The following is a 19,029-nucleotide window of genomic DNA, read 5'->3' on the forward strand; positions in this document are numbered from 1 at the left end:
TTTCTCCCTTATCAACAAAATTTTAATCATTTAATCTATTCGGTATTCATTCACGAAATAATTGACTTTGTTCGCTATGCGTTCAATTCAAATTATAACTATGTGCTTGTGCGAGAAGACCGGTTTCTTTTATTTTTATTTTTTTATTTTTCACGTAATACCGTTCCAAATCATTATAATACGCATATAGTTCAAATGTTCGAGCAGCGAGAATTTTATAAGAGGATTTTTTAATTGACTCTTACAGGCTGCTTGACGAGGGAAAGAAAGTGAAATTTTCAGGTCAGTATGCCACACCGGTTAGCATTGCTAAAATTACTGGAAAATAAACTGCGATGTACGTCGATCACCGCCGTGCGTCATTTAGATCAGTATTCCGATCGAGCCGACACGTCTGATGTAATGAAAAATTCCTTCCAATTCATGCGTTCCGTTTATCAACGAAGAAAAGAAACGCATTTATGAAAACAATCGTTTTTATTGTCACACGAACTTTGCTGATAGACCGATTGATTGTTATAAATCACAGTTACATTTTGTTGACGCAAAGAAAGGATTTCCCTGATGAAATACATTTTTTATCACTTTTCGCTTTTCTGTAGTCAAGGCAGGTATCAAATGGATTTTCATTATTTTAGTATCGATTGATGCGGTTCTTTTTTTATTTATATCTGATTTTATATTCAGCGAAATCGGTTCATCTATTCCTGAGTTATTTATTAAATTATATTATCCGACATTTTAAGTTGGCTTCATCCAATTTAGAAGTCGCGAAATTTTGAGAAAAATCGGATAAGTCTTTTAATAATAAATTAATTCTGGGACTGATTCTTTCAGGCTGATCGATATTTTTTAAATTAATCGACAATTAATTCTGGCTTAAAAAAAATTTACGTCAGGTGCCGCGTGCAAAAATATTATCGATCCGAATCTTATTACTCGAAGATCATGCGGGTACAATATTGGCGATGAATATGGGCCCGCTTATTTATCCAACCAAGAAACTGCCTCGAGGGTCTGACCAGTCGGTCTTCGCCTCGCTGCTCCGGCTTCTTATTTTTCTATCGCAGTTATAGATCCCGGATGTCGCAGCGAAAACAAATTACATCCTTGAATACGGAATAATTCAAAGTACGCTGTCACTCGCTGAATTGATTCTCGAAGGTTGAAAAAGCGTATCATATTTGATGGAAAACATACTTTATAGGGCAGAAAATACGGAAAATTAATTTTTTCACGTTTCTCAAATAAGGCACAAAATTTTTTGCATAAACAAATTGCAAATCTATATACAGCCTCAAAGTAATGCAGTTCTTTTCGCTCAGATTCCGCTCTATTTTTTCACCGAGCCGTTTGAAAATTAATCTCTCATTTTAAAGTGGCTGTTATATCGCGTCTATCGTGCTGAGATATTTATGTCGTAGTAGCCCGGATTTTAGTCAGGGGCCAATTCTTAAGTAAGATACACGCATGCGGAGCTGTGTTCATTTGCATATGACCTGAGATTTTACGCACGATATATATGCTCTCACCTTAAGTTAGAAATATTATATCGAGCTGCTCGAGTTATTAGATACATAGATGAATTTGTCGGTTGGCCGTAGACAAAATTCTTTTTATCAAGATTCGCCGCCGATCCATTAATATCAATTTTTTCACCACTGAAAAAGCGAGAATTTATTTTTTTATCCGTGTCAATCGGTTCGATCAAAATTTTACGCTAATTGAAGTGAAATTTTGTCGTCTTATAGCGACAGAAGTTTAATCAACATTTCACACGAAGTGAAATGATTTGATTAATCAAGAATCTGTTAGAAAATGTATTTATGAAAAGAATTTTTATCTGTCAGTAGTGGCAAAATATCTTTAATCAAACGTATAAATTTCCTTGTGAACTGAAAAAAGATTTTGTTTCTAATAAGGACGGTTTTTCTTCATTATTTCCAAACATTTTTTATTCACGATAGCGATAAATTTATTACCCATGAAAAATTTGTTTCACGTACGTACAGTAAAATAAGTAATTTTTATGGATGCGATTACTTAATTACAATTTGGGTTCTTCTCATCAGTTGTTTGAATTTCAACGTTAGTAAGTTTCTTTTCAAATTCTAGTTTCCAACATTTCCACTAAAACAGGACCTTTGGAACCTCGAAACGTTCCGGAAACAACAAAAATTCTGCAAAACTTCAACACTCCCATTGATTCCAGGATTTACGTAAACTTTGAAAAGTCTACGAAGAACGAATTTCCTTCACATAATTTTGAAACTTCTGCGATAGACCAAAGTGTCAAAAAAAAGTATGAAAACAAATTTATCAAACTGTCGAGTCTCCACTCTTCCAAATCCGGGAAAAGTAAAAGTTGAATATATTCGCGCTGATGAAAATATTTACAGAAAGTTAACAAATTCTGTATGAAATTCAAATGCACTTGCATATTTTTTCAAAGTCAATATTCCAAACGGCAACACGGTTATTAAACTACATATCTAATATTCGAAATTTCGACTCTCCACGCGAACAGCACATTAGTAATTATTGTATATTAAAACCCCGACTGTTCCAACAGTTTCTGCGATTCCGTCTAGCGAGCCAGTGAGCCAGTTAAAATAATTCATAACCGCCAATTAGCAGCCCGCCATCCCGAGGTATCGTCAGTTCCTTGTTCGCGTCGGTGCTCCAAAAACAGAAGGATTCAAGGCAGTCCGGATACGGTGGCACGATTCGTCGTGGCGGGGTGTGGTCACTCCCCCCATCGTTTCAGTCCTATAAAAGAAGTTGAATTCAGCCCAGAAGGCATCAGTTCCGCACAGTTGATCCAGCGCTTCTACAGTCATGGCCTTCAAGGTTAGTCAGGCTTCCCAGTCGCCACAGAATACGATACGACTAATTTTGGAACCAGACTTGATATTTGAGTAAACTTGAGGCAAAATTTACCCTTCGGTTAAGTGCTTCGTGCCTTGACAAGCAATCGAGCATTTTACCTGGCAGGTTGATTTTGGTCTGAAGACGGTATGGTGCTTGTCACTGCGTTTGTCCTTTCCTGGACAACCGTGCCTGGAATATCAAGTCTGAGTCTAATATTATACGGAGTGATTTCTTTCGAGCTTCCCGACACTTCACATGCCAATAAACAACCGAAAAAGTTACAATTTCACGTCTTTACTTCCATTTCTGAAAAGATATCTCTATCTGATCTAGCGGACGACAGGGACTCGGCTAGGCCTAGCCTAGTTTAGTTTTTTAGTCCACGTTAGCTCGAATATCGTTTTGAAAATGGCAGTAAAGACCCAGAATGTATCTTCGACAGTTCATGGAGTGGCAAAGGTTCGGAAACCTTCGAGGAAATCACCCGGTGTCAACCTGCAAGACTGACATTAAACCTACAACTCTTTATTTCCGGTTAACAGTTCGTCGCTCTTTTCGCCCTCGTGGCTGCCGCCAACGCCGGAGGTCTGGCCCCCGCCCCCCTGGCCTACCACGCCGCCCCCGCCTACGGCTACGCCGCCCCAGCTTACGGCTATGCCGCTCCCATCGCCAAGGCCGTGGTCACCAAAACCGTCGACGCTGACTACGACCCCAACCCCCAGTACAGCTACGCCTACGACGTCCAGGACTCGATAACCGGGGACAACAAGGAGCAGCACGAGACCCGCGACGGCGACGTCGTCCACGGTGGATACTCGCTCATCGAAGCTGACGGAACCCGACGCATCGTCGACTACACCGCCGACCCCGTTAACGGCTTCAACGCCGTCGTCCGCAAAGAGGGAGCTGCCGTCGCCGTCAAGGCCGTCGCCGCCCCCGTCGTCGCCAAGGTCGCTGCTCCACTCGCCTACGCCGCCCCCGTCGCCAAGTACGCCGCCCCCCTGACTTACTCTGCGTACGCCGCCCCCGTTGCCAAGTACGCCGCTCCCCTGACGTACTCCACCTATGGTGCACCCATCGCCAAGTACGCCGCCCCCCTGGCTTACTCCGCGTACGCTGCCCCCGTTGCCAAGTACGCCGCTCCCCTCTCTTACGCCGCCCCCGCCGTCGCTCACGCCGCCCCCCTGGCGTATTCCACCTATGGTGCACCCATCGCCAAGTACGCCGCACCTCTGGCATACTCCGGCCCCGCTTACTACCACTAAGTTATTCGACCCTTTCGAAATATAAATAATAACATTTGATATTGTGCGTTTTTGTCTCACGCTTACCGTGAGTATTACCCAACCTCGATCTGTTCCATGATTTACTTGTACTCTGGAGTCGCGATGATGCAGAATTGGAATTTTTCGAACTGGTTCTGTCCAAGTTTTCTTTCGCTTACCGATATGAGGAGTTGTCGTAAGATTAAGCGAAACGAATCTACTTTTAAATCAGAGGTAGTTGTCTCCAACTTCTTCTCGCTTCATCGGTGAACATAAATGTGTTCTCTAAGATTGGGACACGAATTTACCATTTGTCACTGTATCTGTGCCGCGTCCAAATCCATTAGTTTTAAAAGTGTCCACTATGACTGAAGAACATGCTGCCGAGGTAGTGGAGGTGTAATTGCTAAAACTGTACCGCATCGATCGGTCCAAAAGCTCAAGATCCAGACTCAAAGATAAACGAGTCCGAAGCCAACTCCATTCTCTTCGAATCCAGCGTTTCATCTCAAAATGAGATCTCAAATCGGCCAATGCGTTTCGGTTTACCAAGACAATGTCTCATTATAGAGAACATGAAATGAACGCTGTTCAAACGCGGTGGGTAATAATAAATTATCGCATCACGATCGCTGACCCGTGTTGGTATATCGTTAACTGGGAGATGCGATATTACGATGGTCAGAGCAAAAAGTAATTCGTGAAAGTGGTTGTCGACTACTAATCGTCTCTGACCAATCACGTTAATCTTTTAACTGGTAGACCAACCGGCCGATGGCTCAAAGGCTTAGCGGTTAGAAAAGTTGGCTGGAAAAATTAATTATCAATCACGCGTGATTGTGTAATGCGCTTGCAATGAAAGTAATACATGTAAGTAGAACAGAATCTTCTCGTTGCCGTAAAGAAACAAGTTTCTATCTCACCCACTCCTGATTTCTTTCTTTTCTCTTCAATGGCATATGCATATAATGTAATACAGACGTGGTAATTTAAAGTGAGTCGATTATCGATAACGCGTTTCTGCTTCTCAGGAGCAGTATTTTGGACCGTTACATGACGCAACGATGTCTTAATCAACTCACTGGTTCGTAATAACACTGTTAAATGCACAGTCTGTCAACTTTATTGATCTATCGGCTGCTTCCCTCGCCCAAGCAGCTACCATTAATCAACGATCGATCACTATTGGTAGATAATTTATTAACGAATCGGTGTGATAACCGTTTTTCGTAGTTTCTTCTATTGAACGTGAAAGAAGACTGTGGTTCTTGAACAAACGGTGAATCCCAAGTATACAAGATTTTCATCCAACACTTGAATCTTGGACTGGAACAGAGCTCATCCTGCAAATGCCGAGAAATTCAAATCATGAAAGTAGTTCTGAGCAGCCGTGATGAAGAGAATGAATGTTGAGTGTACAAAAATTCAAGCATACTTGGCTTCCAGTCCAATGGAACGCTGAGACTTGGATAAGTGATTTGTTAAACCACTTAGAATGGAATCGCTGTATCTTCTCCGAGAGTCACGTATGCCAGACTGTCTCTGCAGCATTCAGATAAACAAAGTACCCGTATAACCTCGACGGTACCGACCGGTTTAGTTTATTGCAGGATACGGTCGGTCAGCCTTGTCGTCTTGCGCCGTTCTCACGAAGGAAAAAACGGCGTCGCCTCATGCTCGGAACGGTAACAAACCGAAGGTTGTCAAGGGTTTATTTTCACACCCGACCCAGGCTGGTGCCTCATTATTGTCTCCTGCGTTGCTCCCGGATCCCTTTCCAAAGACACTCGACCCGTGTCAAGGTCGGCTACTGGTCCTGTTCCGCGCCAAGGTTAAAGCTTGAGAAAATTAATGGAAGAAAGAACGCTCGCGTGTCACACATGCACACGTGTGCGAATAAAACGCTGAATTCGTATTAAGGCGTGTTGTGGTCCACTCCAAAATCAAATTATCGACTACTATAGAGCAAGATCTACCGAATTGATAAGAATAAAAGAATTGCTCAACTTTGTTCAACGCGCGCTGTTATACTTATTATACCTGTAATACGGCGGGCGTTCAGACAGCACGAGACAAGCATTCGCACTGCAATTTCGACTGGCGAATTAATGCCGGTTATGTATATACCTATGAAACTGTCGAGGTGTGGACTAGTTATTTATATACATATGGCGCCAATGAAAGTCACAGTTTTTTATCTACCGTCTATTATAACTTTTACTGGGGGACAGTTGATACTGTTTAACTGATCTTTATCGATTGCATGTTTTTTTATTGATCCCTTTGTCTATTCGCTTCCGTCATTACGAATGGATGATAATTAGCCAATAAATAAATAAACTCCCGACTGACCCGAAAACTCCGAATACAAAATTTGAAGTTAATGAAAACAGAGCAGAAGTAAGTTTCTTCAAATGTTCAGTTTATTGGAAATAAATAGTTCGTCGAATGGTGAACGGCTTAGTGGTAGTAGCCGTAGGCGGGGGCGGCGTAGGCGGCGGGGGCGGCGTACTTGGCTACGACGGGGGCAGCGGCGTAGGCGACGGGGGCGGCGGCGTACTTGTGGACGACGGGGGCGGCGGCGTATTTGGCGACGACGGGGGCGGCCGCGTAGGCGACGGGGGCGGCGTAGGCAGCGGGGGCGGCGTACTTGGCTACGACGGGGGCGGCGGCGTAGGTGACGGGGGCGGCGTACTTAGCCACAACGGGGGCGGCAGCGTACTTGGCGACGACGGGGGCGGCGACGGCCTTGACGGCGACGGCTGCGGGTTCCTTGTGGACGACGGCGTTGAATCCGTTGTGGGGGTCGGCGGTGTAGTCGACGATGCGGCGGGTTCCGTCAGCCTCGATCAGGGAGTAGCTGCCCTGGACGACGTCTCCGTTCCTGGTCTCGGTCTGGCTCTTGGCGTCTCCGGTGATCGAGTCGTGGACGTCGTAGGAGTAGCTGTACTGGGGGTTGGGGTCGTAGTCGGCGTCGACGGTCTTGGTTACGACGGCCTTGGCGATGGGGGCGGCGTAGCCGTAGGCGGGGGCGGCGTGGTAGGCCAGGGGGGCGGGAGCCAGAACTCCGGCATTGGCGGCGGCCACGAGGGCGAAGAGAGCGACGAACTGTAAAAAATGAGGTAACATTGTGACAATTAGTGCAGAGTAGTGGTTTGTTACACGATTATACGAACAGAAATTCGTTAAGGCAAAATTTTTATTTCAGCTAATTAGCGATTGCAGCTTCAGACAAGTCATCGGACACGAACCTTGAATGCCATTGTTGAGATTGACTGGGATCGACTGGATGTGTGATGCTTGTGGCAGAACGTGCCCGGGTTTATATATCGGTAATCCCCACCGCTGTTTCGGACTTTCAAACTTTAATGGCGGAAACAGTCCGTGTACAATCTTTGGTGGATTTTGGCTTCTGGACTGACCACTTACCGAGACGATTAAAAACCTCCACTGTGGTGAAAATTTATCGAAGGATACGCGTTGTTTTGCACACACGCGTACACATACGCCCATAACGCCTTTCGCAATACTTGATCTCCCGGCGCCGAATTCGTACGCAGCAATTTACAAATCGGGTCGAAACATAATTAAACCATTTCGCGAATAATACGAATTTCCATTCGACTCCATGTCCGCACCTACACGTTATATTCACGCAAGTGTTCATCAGACGCATGCATGCGACAGCTAATGCATAATCGATATCTCCCCATAGACGTTTATATTTCGTTATACCATTTTAAGTATATCAAAATATCTGCACCTTAATTTCGTATAAACCAAATGTAATTTCTCGTTTGAACAACCAATCGCGAATTGTAAAATTCTCGAAAGCAATTCCTTCACCCTTTCATCGACCGATCGGCGACCCTGACTCCTGTACATATACATCGTTGCATCACAGAAATTCTAATGTCGTAATTATATCAGCCGGCCAAAAATAAGTGGAACACTTACCTAGATATACCAATCAGGTATTCAGGTATGTGCAAAAAGAAGGAGACCAATAAAGAATTAATCAAATGTTAATTAAGCCCCGTGCAATCAAAATTCAACGATTTCGTGTTTGATCTCGTATCCAATGAAAACTTCACCCGATACGCCACCTGAGTCTAATCATTATCCGCATCTGGATCACCGCATGAATCAGGTTCAAGAGCCGAGAGAACGAATATACCTACACATCAGTTCTGCTCGAATGCGCGGTGCCAAAGATTGATCATTGCCCTCGGAGAGAGAGGAACTCGATCTCGATAGATCTTCAAGTTTCCGCATGACTTCCGTCGATCGGTCCTCGCCACTGGGTCCTACGTCATTTATCAACCTGCACCTGCAACCGAGCAAAAAATTGCGGAGTGACGAGTCCGGGTGTGACTCAAAATCCGGGACAGTCTTTGTCAAAGTCACAGGATTCGGACTTGAACGCGTTATTCCCACCCAAGGAGACAATGTCGTGTCCAATCGAATCCGGGATACCGTGAAACGAATCAAAAACGATAAGCCGCGATTTGGCAGTTGCTCTTTATTCCGGTCAAGCGACTGAATCACTGCTTATAAGAACATACGTACAAATTTTGCGTACACTGATTGCGAGAGAAATTTTTAGTTACGGTTACCGCTCAGTCCTTAAGTATTTTCATTTTTTACCACAATCGAAAAATATAGTTCTAGGTACAAAATGAACATTAGTTTCGTAGCTGTTACCAGAAAGTCTAGTATCCCTTACTATTCTTTCTCATTACCATCACTGTTACTATATTTTCTTGTTACTGTTGCGAAAATTTAACGCTTGTGCAACAATAAATTGACGTTAAAGCCTTGTTTAACTAAAAACGTGTCTTCCCAAAATCTGTCCTTTTTTTGATGAAAATTACAGTGTCACAATGAAATTGATGGCAAATCGAAGAAACAAGTTATATGTGTAGCTTCCATTTTTTTTCAGTATCAATTTAACATCGGCACATTATTTTTTTTCCCCCTCTCAGTTTTCGCAGTACGTGGTGCAATCAAGCCGCGAGCGAGTGGGGATAAAAAGTAGAAAAAGAGGCGAACAATTTGCAGCAAATTCTTTCAAGGTGAATTTCGCATTTCGTTTCACTGCAGCTGGACGGGCGGTGTTTCAATTAGAGGCAAAGTAAAACGTCGAGTAAAATTTTCGGCTGAACCTCGCCTGTCTGTGACCTTGCCTCGAGGGCTACTGACCTCCAACTTTATTCAGCCTTCGATTCTTAAACGCGCTGTGATAAAGTCTTGGGAAAGGTACGATCGGAGATAACTCTCGCATGTTTAGCTTCCGCGACGATACGAATCAAATTTCGAGAGACGCGAAATTACGCAGTTCGTTTCGGTCGAACGAAATATTCTCACTATACTCGTACGTGACGTCGACATTTTTTCATACCATTTTCGCGGTATATGGATCGCCAAGCGTCGAGTCGATTCGCGGGCCAAATTCCGAAAACAGGACCGCTCGACATATGGCCGATTACCAAGTCATACGATACGATTTTGCCCCGAGCACAAAGGACCGACATTCCTTGCGCCGGTCTCTGGAACGAGGACGGAAAAAAGAACGCAAAAACCGCTGCGGAATATCGCCAGGACCTTTATTGCGAGGAAATTATTACGTCGAGTATCGAATTTTGAAAAACAAAACACTCACTTTGATTTAACGGTATAACAGTAAGGAGAAACATTACGTGTTAGATTCAAATGAATAAAAAGTGATTTGAACTTATTCGTTTAAATAAAATTTTACACTTTCAAACAAAGCATATTTCGATTTAACTAATCTTTTTTTAACGACAAATTATTTGGTTGAATCGGAATGATTTTTTCTTTTGTTTAAATTTATTTATAAGTGTGAACGAATCGCGAGTTACCAATGTAATGTTTTACAGGAAAAGACTCATGAGTTCAGTGGAATGAGAAGAACTTTACTTGTGTCAGGAATTAACATTTACCAAAGCCAAGTGAATATTCTTCATTCCAGTTTAACGTTATAAATTACGATGTCAAATTGTCGAAAGATTAATACATAAACTAAAATTCTCTCAATCCAACGTAATTATTCTGCACTTCGTATAGTGTTCAGTAAATATTTCTTTTGCTAGACAAAATTTTAATAAAATGAAATACTGGTCAGGCGAATTTTCTCTCATCGTCAGCTTCGATTCAAACAACCTGACTTCATATCCTGTACGATAGTTTCGAGCGATCGTACAAATATATTTGTAATATCCAATAAAACCTGACGAACGTTGGCCTGGATTAAAAAATCTGTTTGGGACGATAAGCGATGCAAATCCCGCCAATTCTATTGTCAGTTTAACGGCGACAATGTAGGCATTATTCCGTGCGTTTTCTCAATGTTGCGGAAACGATCGCGTAAGAATCGATCCTATGAATATTTAACAGGAGAAATGGGTTCGGGTTTCGGACCCGCGGTGACTAATGATCCCCGACAAATGCAGCCCATGCCAATTCCATTCTATTGTATAACGAACAAGCAAGAAAAAGATGGAGAGAGGGTGAATAAATTTACTTTGAAGTACCTCGCGTGCGGTAAAAGCTTTCCTGTTCCCGCTGTCTTCGGATTGAATCAAACGAAATTTAGGGAGAAAACCATCGGAACAAACAAAATCGCTTTCCCTTTTTTTTCTTCGGATCCTTAATGTCGTATCGGCTGAATAGTTTTTGGATTCAGTTGTGGAAATATTTCAACCGCGGATAATAAAAGACCGTGGAATCAGATTCAATATTTGTCAAGCATATAATAGTACAGTCAAAGACAAAAATTTGTGAATATTTACGACACCTTGTCTCCGAGTCCTCGGTTTTTTATTCTACATTTTCAAACAGAATCTATTGATCGAGTTATTTCTAAGAAATTGACGACACAAAATTGAAAGTGAAGAGAAAAAAAGAAAAAATAGTGCAATATTTCTAAAAAGTATTTCTTTCGCGGTAAAAAATCTAATAAGAGACTCGCCGTTACGCGATCGCGAATTATAACGATCTATTTCGGCGGCAATTCATTTGGTCGTTAAATTTTGTGGAAATTTTTATTTTTTATTTTTTTTTTTTCTTTTGTTTCGTTTTTTTCTTACGCGGCGCGAGACCTGGTTCAGAACTACAGTATATATATATATATATTTAATTCGCAGCTTGATCGTGATTTACGTTTGCGTATTGCTCCATATGCGTATAACGGTCGCTTACAAGATCTGATATAACTAGCTGGACAACTTTCTTCGATTACAAGCGAGATCTGACAAAGTTCACCCGCATCGTTTTATGCCCAGGTAGAATCACCGTCGTACGTGTATTCATGCAGGCGTTTTAATTTCGCTAAAGCGACGATCGTCTCACCGGAAGCATCCGGATCGTCCGACTCTCCGCGTTTTAATAACGGCGCAACGAGCCTCGGCTGACATTGAAATGGGATTAAGTAGATCAACTGCTGTGGGAGTACCGCGTGGCTATAAGGATTAGGTAACCGGAGGCAAGGCCGCGGCCTAGTCTTGTCGCCCTGAGCTCACGGAGTAAGCAGTGAGATGGGTGTGGCGCGAAATAAAATTTCTAAAGCAAGCCGACGCAGCTTGTTGGACAGGGAACTGACCGCGTTGCATCACTTGCTTGACAGCCCGGACGGGGTATAAAAACCGAATTCGCTCGATCGAATGGCATCATTCGCACGACGCAGATCAATCCAGCAAATTCGCAATGGCATTCAAGGTACGGCCGAATTTTCAAATAACATAATTCGTTGGATTCAAGACCCGTTTTCTCGTATTAAGTTATTTGATTTTCTAATTTATAACGTTTTTTTTTTTTATACCGCTGTTACGTGTAACGTTGATTAGAAAATTGTCACTTAGCTTAACGAATTGGCAAACTTACACCGCTGCGGTGATTGCGGAGGTGCTGCTGATCTTAAGGGGATGGTCGGAGTACCAACGAAACGAACAAAATACAATTCACAATTTTATTCCCTATGGAGCAATGGGATAGTTTGTAATTTTTTTAATACGACGATGTTTGCTTATCCGCTTGTGTGAGAATTGAGACAAGTTCGGAAAATTGTCGTAAAAGTAAGGGAAACGTGGGATTATTCAGATATCGGTAGCGTGCCATAACCTCAAAGTGAGTGAGAATCTGTTGTAACTATATACTCAGTGTTTTGGTTGGTTGTTAAATTTTGTCTACAATAGCAAATACTATCACTTCATTATTCTAGAGAGAAGCAATCTGTAAAATACGATTGGCGCACTTCGGTCTCCCCTTAAAGAAATGGCCACAAATGGTGCGTTCACGCTGCCGAGAATGAGAAGCGTTTCTTTCCTTCCTTCCTTCCTAATTATAAATATCGTTTTTCGTAATGCACTTTTCATACGCATTTAACCGGAACAAAATCTCTCGACTCATTTACAGTTCGTCGCTCTCTTCGCCCTCGTGGCCGCCGCCAACGCCGGAGTTCTGGCTCCCGCCCCCCTGGCCTACCACGCCGCCCCCGCCTACGGCTACGCCGCCCCCATCGCCAAGGCCGTCGTAACCAAGACCGTCGACGCCGACTACGACCCCAACCCCCAGTACAGCTACTCCTACGACGTCCACGACTCGATCACCGGAGACGCCAAGAGCCAGACCGAGACCAGGAACGGAGACGTCGTCCAGGGCAGCTACTCCCTGATCGAGGCTGACGGAACCCGCCGCATCGTCGACTACACCGCCGACCCCCACAACGGATTCAACGCCGTCGTCCACAAGGAACCCGCAGCCGTCGCCGTCAAGGCCGTCGCCGCCCCCGTCGTCGCCAAGTACGCTGCCGCCCCCGTTGTGGCTAAGTACGCCGCCCCCGTCACCTACGCCGCCGCCCCCGTCACCTACGCCGCCGCCCCCGTCGTTGCCAAGTACGCCGCCCCCGCTGCCTACACCGCCCCCGTCGCCTACGCGGCCGCCCCCGTCGTCGCCAAATACGCCGCCGCCCCCGTCGTCCACAAGTACGCCGCCGCCCCCGTCGCCTACGCCGCTGCCCCCGTCGTAGCCAAGTACGCCGCCCCCGCCGCCTACGCCGCCCCCGCCTACGGCTACTACCACTAAGCCGTTCACCATTCGACGAACTATTTATTAATTGGAATAAAATGAGATTCTTGGAAACGTTAATTAGCCTTTGGTTTTCGATCTTATGGGTACTCCCGCCCTCTTCCAATTTAGTGATATAAGGTATTACTCACATCTCCATCAAGATTTGCGGCAATGAATCGTCGCCAATTATACTTATATCCGTAGGCCAGCTGAACTTGTAAATAATCATGTACACGGCCAAAGTAGTTGGTACGCTTACGTGAAGATGTAGATATATACTTTTTGACGAAACTTGCTTTCTAGTAAACCAGCTTAGTGGTTACCGATCAGTTATTTAGCTTCAGCGATGACGAAAACTCCTGTAGCTTCTTCGTAGCTTGGGAAACATTTTTATGCTGAGTCTTATGCTGACACTGATACTGAAGGTATTGGAAATTATTCAGTGAAAAGGCGATTCGGTTTGCTACAACTTTTCTATCGGCTATTGAATTATTTTCATGTGTTTATTTATTTATTTATTTTTTCTTAGAAAACAGAAATGGCCTTTGCAGGCATCTGTACGTCACTTTCACGTCAAAGCCTTTTCACTAGCTGCGTGAAGCGTCCGTTGCGTTACCTGGCACGAAAAACATGTCAATACCAATTGTAGAATTCAAAAAAAAGGAAACTTATTCCAAATGTTGAAACAATACAATAAGAATCATTCATGTGAATATCCTCCGTGGTACCCAAATCGTAGAGAACTGCACCGAATACACTTTTTGACTGAAAACGGGGAAGATCCGATCGTATAATAATTTTTTGTAATTGACTACACCGAATTTCTCCACGATCCCGGACTAAACGCTTGTAACAATCTAACTTGTTCATTGATGTGTATTAGAATTAATTTATTGACTATGGTTATCAGCAAATCAATCATAGGCGTAAAATTATATAGCAATAGATGTTTTGAGATTCGAATATTCAAAGTAACAGAAACCGGTGTCATATTTTTTTTATCACTGCTTAACAGGCTATTCAGATGCTAATAAATATCACAATTGTTGATTGTCAAAAAAAAACCGATCGTGAGATAGACTCAAACGGACTGGGACGAAGTCCAGCCGAAAATTTGTGACGAAGCTCACATTTGACTCTTGTTTGACTTATTGAGCAGATTTCATACACGATTATCGCTTGTTTTTTTATAATTTTTTTTTTTTTTTTTTAACAATCCGAAGGAATCTAGGCAGTTGAAAAATACAAACATTCGAACCTTACGCAACCCTCCACTTCGAGATATCGAACGGTGATCTTGCAGATAAAAGATTGTGATGAAATATCGAAAATCGTATGAAATTCTGTGATGAAAAATAATGCATTATAAGGTAATTGTTATCAAAGAGAATAATTTGCCAAAGTTAATACGTCGACATCCCTAAATTGTACCTTTCGTTTATATCTCATTTTAAATTACTTACTCTTGTATATCATAAGCAATAAAACCGTCTGCCAATAACGTATTTCTATACGTCAGTAGCCTTTGGATATTTTTGTTTACATTACTAACATTATTTATGCACAGTGATAAGGTTATGATGACCTTTGCTCTCCGATAAATCTTACATTCACGTTCCGGTTGATACCCTTGATTACTTAATGAGCGTATCTCATTTTCCGCCACCAAAGTGAGAATTCTTTTGTAATTAAAAAACAAAAAAAAAAAAATGAAACTCCGCAATCAATTATTATTTCCAAATTTTCAGGGTATATTTATTAATATTTTAGGTGTTCAAAAAAAAATCTTCACTCGTTTTTATGAAAAATTCCCGGTTCTGACCCTCTCTATCCGTAACCTCACGGAACTGCTTGTATCGCTAATATCTTCACTTCTGGTAGTCTAAAATAAAAAACCAAATGGCACTTTAGTTCGTACACATGTAAACATCATTCAATGAACCACCAAGTAAAACAGTTTTCCTTTTATGAATTGGTGCCTTGTCAAACTCAAAGGGTGGATTCTCTACAATAATTGATTTCACAGTTTCGTCTTTTTTTTCAGTTATAAAAAAAAACTCTCGATTTAGCGGATAAAAATGAGACAACCCCCTTAATTGGTAGATTTCGACGGTTATCAAGTATTGCGTCACGCTACCGCTCGTGGAAAAGTGGAGTGTAATGATTTGTCAAATGATCGGAGAAAGAATTTTTATGTAACGGTGTGTATAAGTAATACAATAATGACAACAATTATCAAAGGTCAATTATTTTTTAATTTTAATTTTTTTTTTAACTTGTGACCTACGTAGTTTGCGCAACATTAATACTTGTATTATTAGTCTAAACAGTTTCTAGGTAATTAGATAACGACGGTCATCCCGAAGATGGTGTTGGAGAGAATAAGAACAATTAAACAATAATTGAAAACCTTACTTCGCTTCTTACGCTAATTGTTACAATAATTGTGGCTCTATAGTGCTTGGGTTAAATTTTTTTAGCAAAGACTGTTTTATATAATGAAATGAATAAAATGACTAATAATAATCAAAAGTGATAATCATCGGTCGAAAGAGGAGATGGAATTTATCGTCGTGCAAACAAAAACAACCAAAAAAAATGGAGCAAAGTTATCGTGACTCGCAAGAAACTAGCAATACAGTCATTAAAAGAACTGAGATTCTTCATTTCGCACAGTAGTCTCTTTAGAGTTGGAATCATGGATCGCTGGATTGGCAAAGTTGCCGTCGTAACCGGTGCCAGTGCTGGAATTGGTGCAGCGATTACGGAGGCTCTGGTCAAGGAGGGTCTCCTGGTCGTTGGATTCGCAAGGCGATTGGAGAAACTGAAAACTTTATCAGCGAGTCTGAAAGGAGCGAAAGGAAAGTTTTACGTGAAAGAGTGCGACGTGACCGAGGACCAGGATCTTCTCGACGCCTTGAAATGGGTGGAGGCAGAATTTGGGGGCATCGATGTCATGGTCAACAACGCTGGTGTCGTTAATGCAACCAGATTCTTAGGTCGGTGACGCTTCCCTCAATACATCCGAAGAAAACGAGCTCTTTATGGTTCTCATCTCCGTTCCTTGAAACAATTTCCAGACGACGACGTCGCTTCCTTCCGAAATATGTTGAACGTGAATTTCGTGGCTGGTGCAATAGCCATTCAAGTGGCAGTGGCTTCTATGCAGAGCCGGAAGGTGCCTGGTCATATCATCAACATAAACAGGTAACCGTTGCATTCGAATCTGATTCCACCTTCCATATTCATCGCGTGTAAGGCGCCACTTGCTGTAAAAGCTTTTTCTACTACTCCACGAACAAGTGATTTCTGTGTGATTGGGGTTTTTTGGAACAAATAGCATTGCTGGGCACTCGATTCCTGCCGTGCCGATAAACATGAGTGCGGAGTCCTCGACTAAATACGCGGTGACAGCCTTGACTGAGCTCGTAAGGAGAGAACTCGCCGTGACCAACGCTAAAATCAAAATAACGGTCGGTATAAATACCAATAATCAGTTTGATGATGTATTACCAAACGTTTGTTCTGCTCGTTCTTACTTTGCCGGTATGACTAATCTTTGCATCCAAACCAGAGCATCAGTCCAGGGAACGTGGTAGGAACGGAAATTCTAGAAAAGGCAGGATATGACTCTGCCGAGTTGGAAACCTTGCAGGATCTACCTTACATCGAACCTAAGGACATCGCTAATGCCGTCGTCTACGTTCTAGGAACACCGCATAACGTCCAGGTCAGAATTTACTCCCCAGTTCTCTTTTCCTAGCTTATGTTTCTTGTACATCGATGGCCATAATACGTCGTTCATTATTTTGATGAAAATAGATAACCGAATTAACCATTCGACCGTTGAACGAGTTACTGTAGAAAGAACCAAGACGAGGATTTTCGAATGGATTCGAAGATGTGTTCAACAATTATTGTGTTTGAAATAAAAGTTTTAATTGGTATCTAATTGTTTTTACATTCTCCAACTCCTACGTCCTGACGATGTTTGATATCTAATAGCAAACAAGAACTTTTTAGACTAATCATGCAAGTATTAAGTTGAAACCAAATGGAAAGTGAAAAATAATTGACCTCTGATAACTATTACAATTTTGTACTATTAATGCGCGCCGTTACGTAAAAATTCTTTCCCCGTTAAATTCATCAGGATTTTATCACCGAGGTTATCACTGTATTAAAATAACACAAGTAATGCATCATCACATTTGTTTTGATTTTAATTAACGTTTGGACATTTGATACACTTCTTCGGTATCTTGATCATGAAGTGTAGAAACATATTAAGGTCCAATCATGTGGAATGATTAGTCAGTTTCTTAAATTTTTAGTGATTCTCTTCACTATCTTGAACGTGAATACCCTATTTTTATTGACACCAATTATTAATCTCAGGCTCCATCCATTCTAAGATCATGGTTAAGACTAGCAATTATAATAAATGGATATAGTTTTTAAGTGCATCTCTACGTATTTTTTGTAATTCATTTTGAAAATTTAAAATACCTGTCAAATAGTTTCTAATTTTTATCACGACTGTACAATCACGGATTTGTACACCAATTGCGTTTCCATACCGAATCGTGAAATACACTAGAGCTGTTGTATAACGAGGTATAGATTGCCAGGAAAACAAACGCTGTGGTAATTCACAAGCAAAAGAAGAAAACTAAGCATGCAATGCGCCGTACGCATTTGGAATTAGTAATGATTACAATATCATTAAACAACCGTATACCTCTTATAAGTATACTTGTACTCCGCAACTGTACCCAAATTTCATGTTCTTGATGTTCCCAAAATAACCTTTCCGATCTCATTCAGAGCTATAGCTTATAACGTAATAAGGAATTTGATCGGACACTAAGATCGACACTCGGATAGAGACAAGATCAGAACCGACATGTTCCAGTGAAAGTGAAATTCAGTTGTACTGTTGAAAGCCCAAAGTTTGGCCATTTTTTCAAAATTCCTCTTTATACCAGAATAAAAAAACGAGGTCATGAATTGATTAAAATTATTTTAAACCCGGAAGGCAATGAGTATACTATCAGGCATACTTTTTTTCTCTACACGTCAACTCTTACACATCAAATGCCCTGAAATCTGGTGAAACGTTTCTTAGATAATGTAGACGAGTTACTCGACCTTATAGCATCATGTGAAAGAATTTTTTCTTGATACCCGAGGTCAAACGATAAAACACATCCGTAGATGATGAAGTTTCAGCCCTTTGGCGGGGGCCATCGTTAGAATTATCTAACATTCATTGAAATTACTTACGTTGTATATAATCAACTAGTTTGAAAACACTTGCTCGCTAAAGCTCGCTCGGGGTCGGATGCCTAGCGTAGCTGGATTTTGTGCTCGTGCGCTCGCTGACTCGTTGTCAGTGTTTTACCAGATGTCATAATTGTAGGAGAGACTGGGGCACGATGACTCCCCTAAAAATTCTGGCATTTGCTTCACAGTATACAGAATGAACACTGTCTTTTTGCATGTGACGCAAACCGAATCTGCCATTAAGATTTTTTCTATATAATGCTACAAATCACGTTTACACATGCATGTAAGTTTAACGTATTGTGATTTTATGACAATAAATTTCGTCAAAAAATACCACAGAACAATCATCTAAGTGCTGACAGATTTGAAACACTAGGCACAGCAATTCTATCTCCAATTGAACGAAGTTATTGTCATGTATTCCTGTATGTATACAGTGCCAACCACTCACCAATTGCAATTTGTTGATCCTGGTCGTTCGTTTCTTTTTCCGATTCAAAATGTTATCTGAAGCATG

The 19,029-nt window shown here is 41.9% G+C and overlaps 2 protein-coding genes across 2 annotated transcripts; both read left to right on the plus strand.

The window, feature by feature from the left end:
* The first annotated feature begins 2,747 nt into the window (after positions 1 to 2,747).
* Positions 2,748 to 13,301, plus strand: LOC107219099. Its single transcript, XM_046741239.1, has 5 exons — positions 2,748 to 2,850; positions 3,414 to 4,134; positions 6,577 to 7,246; positions 11,759 to 11,873; positions 12,570 to 13,301. Exons 1-5 carry the CDS (start codon positions 2,839 to 2,841, stop codon positions 13,236 to 13,238), a joined length of 2,187 nt encoding a protein of 728 aa, XP_046597195.1. The 5' UTR covers positions 2,748 to 2,838; the 3' UTR covers positions 13,239 to 13,301.
* A 2,577-nt stretch (positions 13,302 to 15,878) lies between these two features.
* Positions 15,879 to 17,170, plus strand: LOC107219107 (farnesol dehydrogenase). The gene is made up of 5 exons (XM_015657193.2): positions 15,879 to 16,222; positions 16,304 to 16,430; positions 16,564 to 16,696; positions 16,798 to 16,953; positions 17,046 to 17,170. The coding sequence occupies exons 1-5, from the start codon at positions 15,922 to 15,924 to the stop codon at positions 17,085 to 17,087; spliced, it is 759 nt and encodes a 252-aa protein (XP_015512679.1). The 5' UTR covers positions 15,879 to 15,921; the 3' UTR covers positions 17,088 to 17,170.
* Positions 17,171 to 19,029: the final 1,859 nt, after the last annotated feature.

Source organism: Neodiprion lecontei, chromosome 5 (genome assembly GCF_021901455.1).
Source record: "Neodiprion lecontei isolate iyNeoLeco1 chromosome 5, iyNeoLeco1.1, whole genome shotgun sequence".
Taxonomy (NCBI): domain Eukaryota; kingdom Metazoa; phylum Arthropoda; class Insecta; order Hymenoptera; family Diprionidae; genus Neodiprion; species Neodiprion lecontei.

Excerpts from the sequence above, each read along its gene's own strand:
- LOC107219099 (XM_046741239.1), top strand. Across the intron at positions 4,135-6,576 it reads CGGCCCCGCTTACTACCACT|TTCGTCGAATGGTGAACGGC; the intron begins AAGTTATTCGAC and ends GGAAATAAATAG. Across the intron at positions 11,874-12,569 it reads AATTCGCAATGGCATTCAAG|TTCGTCGCTCTCTTCGCCCT; the intron begins GTACGGCCGAAT and ends ACTCATTTACAG.
- LOC107219107 (XM_015657193.2), top strand. The coding sequence starts at position 15,922 with ATGGATCGCTGGATTGGCAAAGTTGCCGTCGTAACCGGTGCCAGTGCT. Across the intron at positions 16,223-16,303 it reads TAATGCAACCAGATTCTTAG|ACGACGACGTCGCTTCCTTC; the intron begins GTCGGTGACGCT and ends AACAATTTCCAG. Across the intron at positions 16,697-16,797 it reads ACGCTAAAATCAAAATAACG|AGCATCAGTCCAGGGAACGT; the intron begins GTCGGTATAAAT and ends CATCCAAACCAG.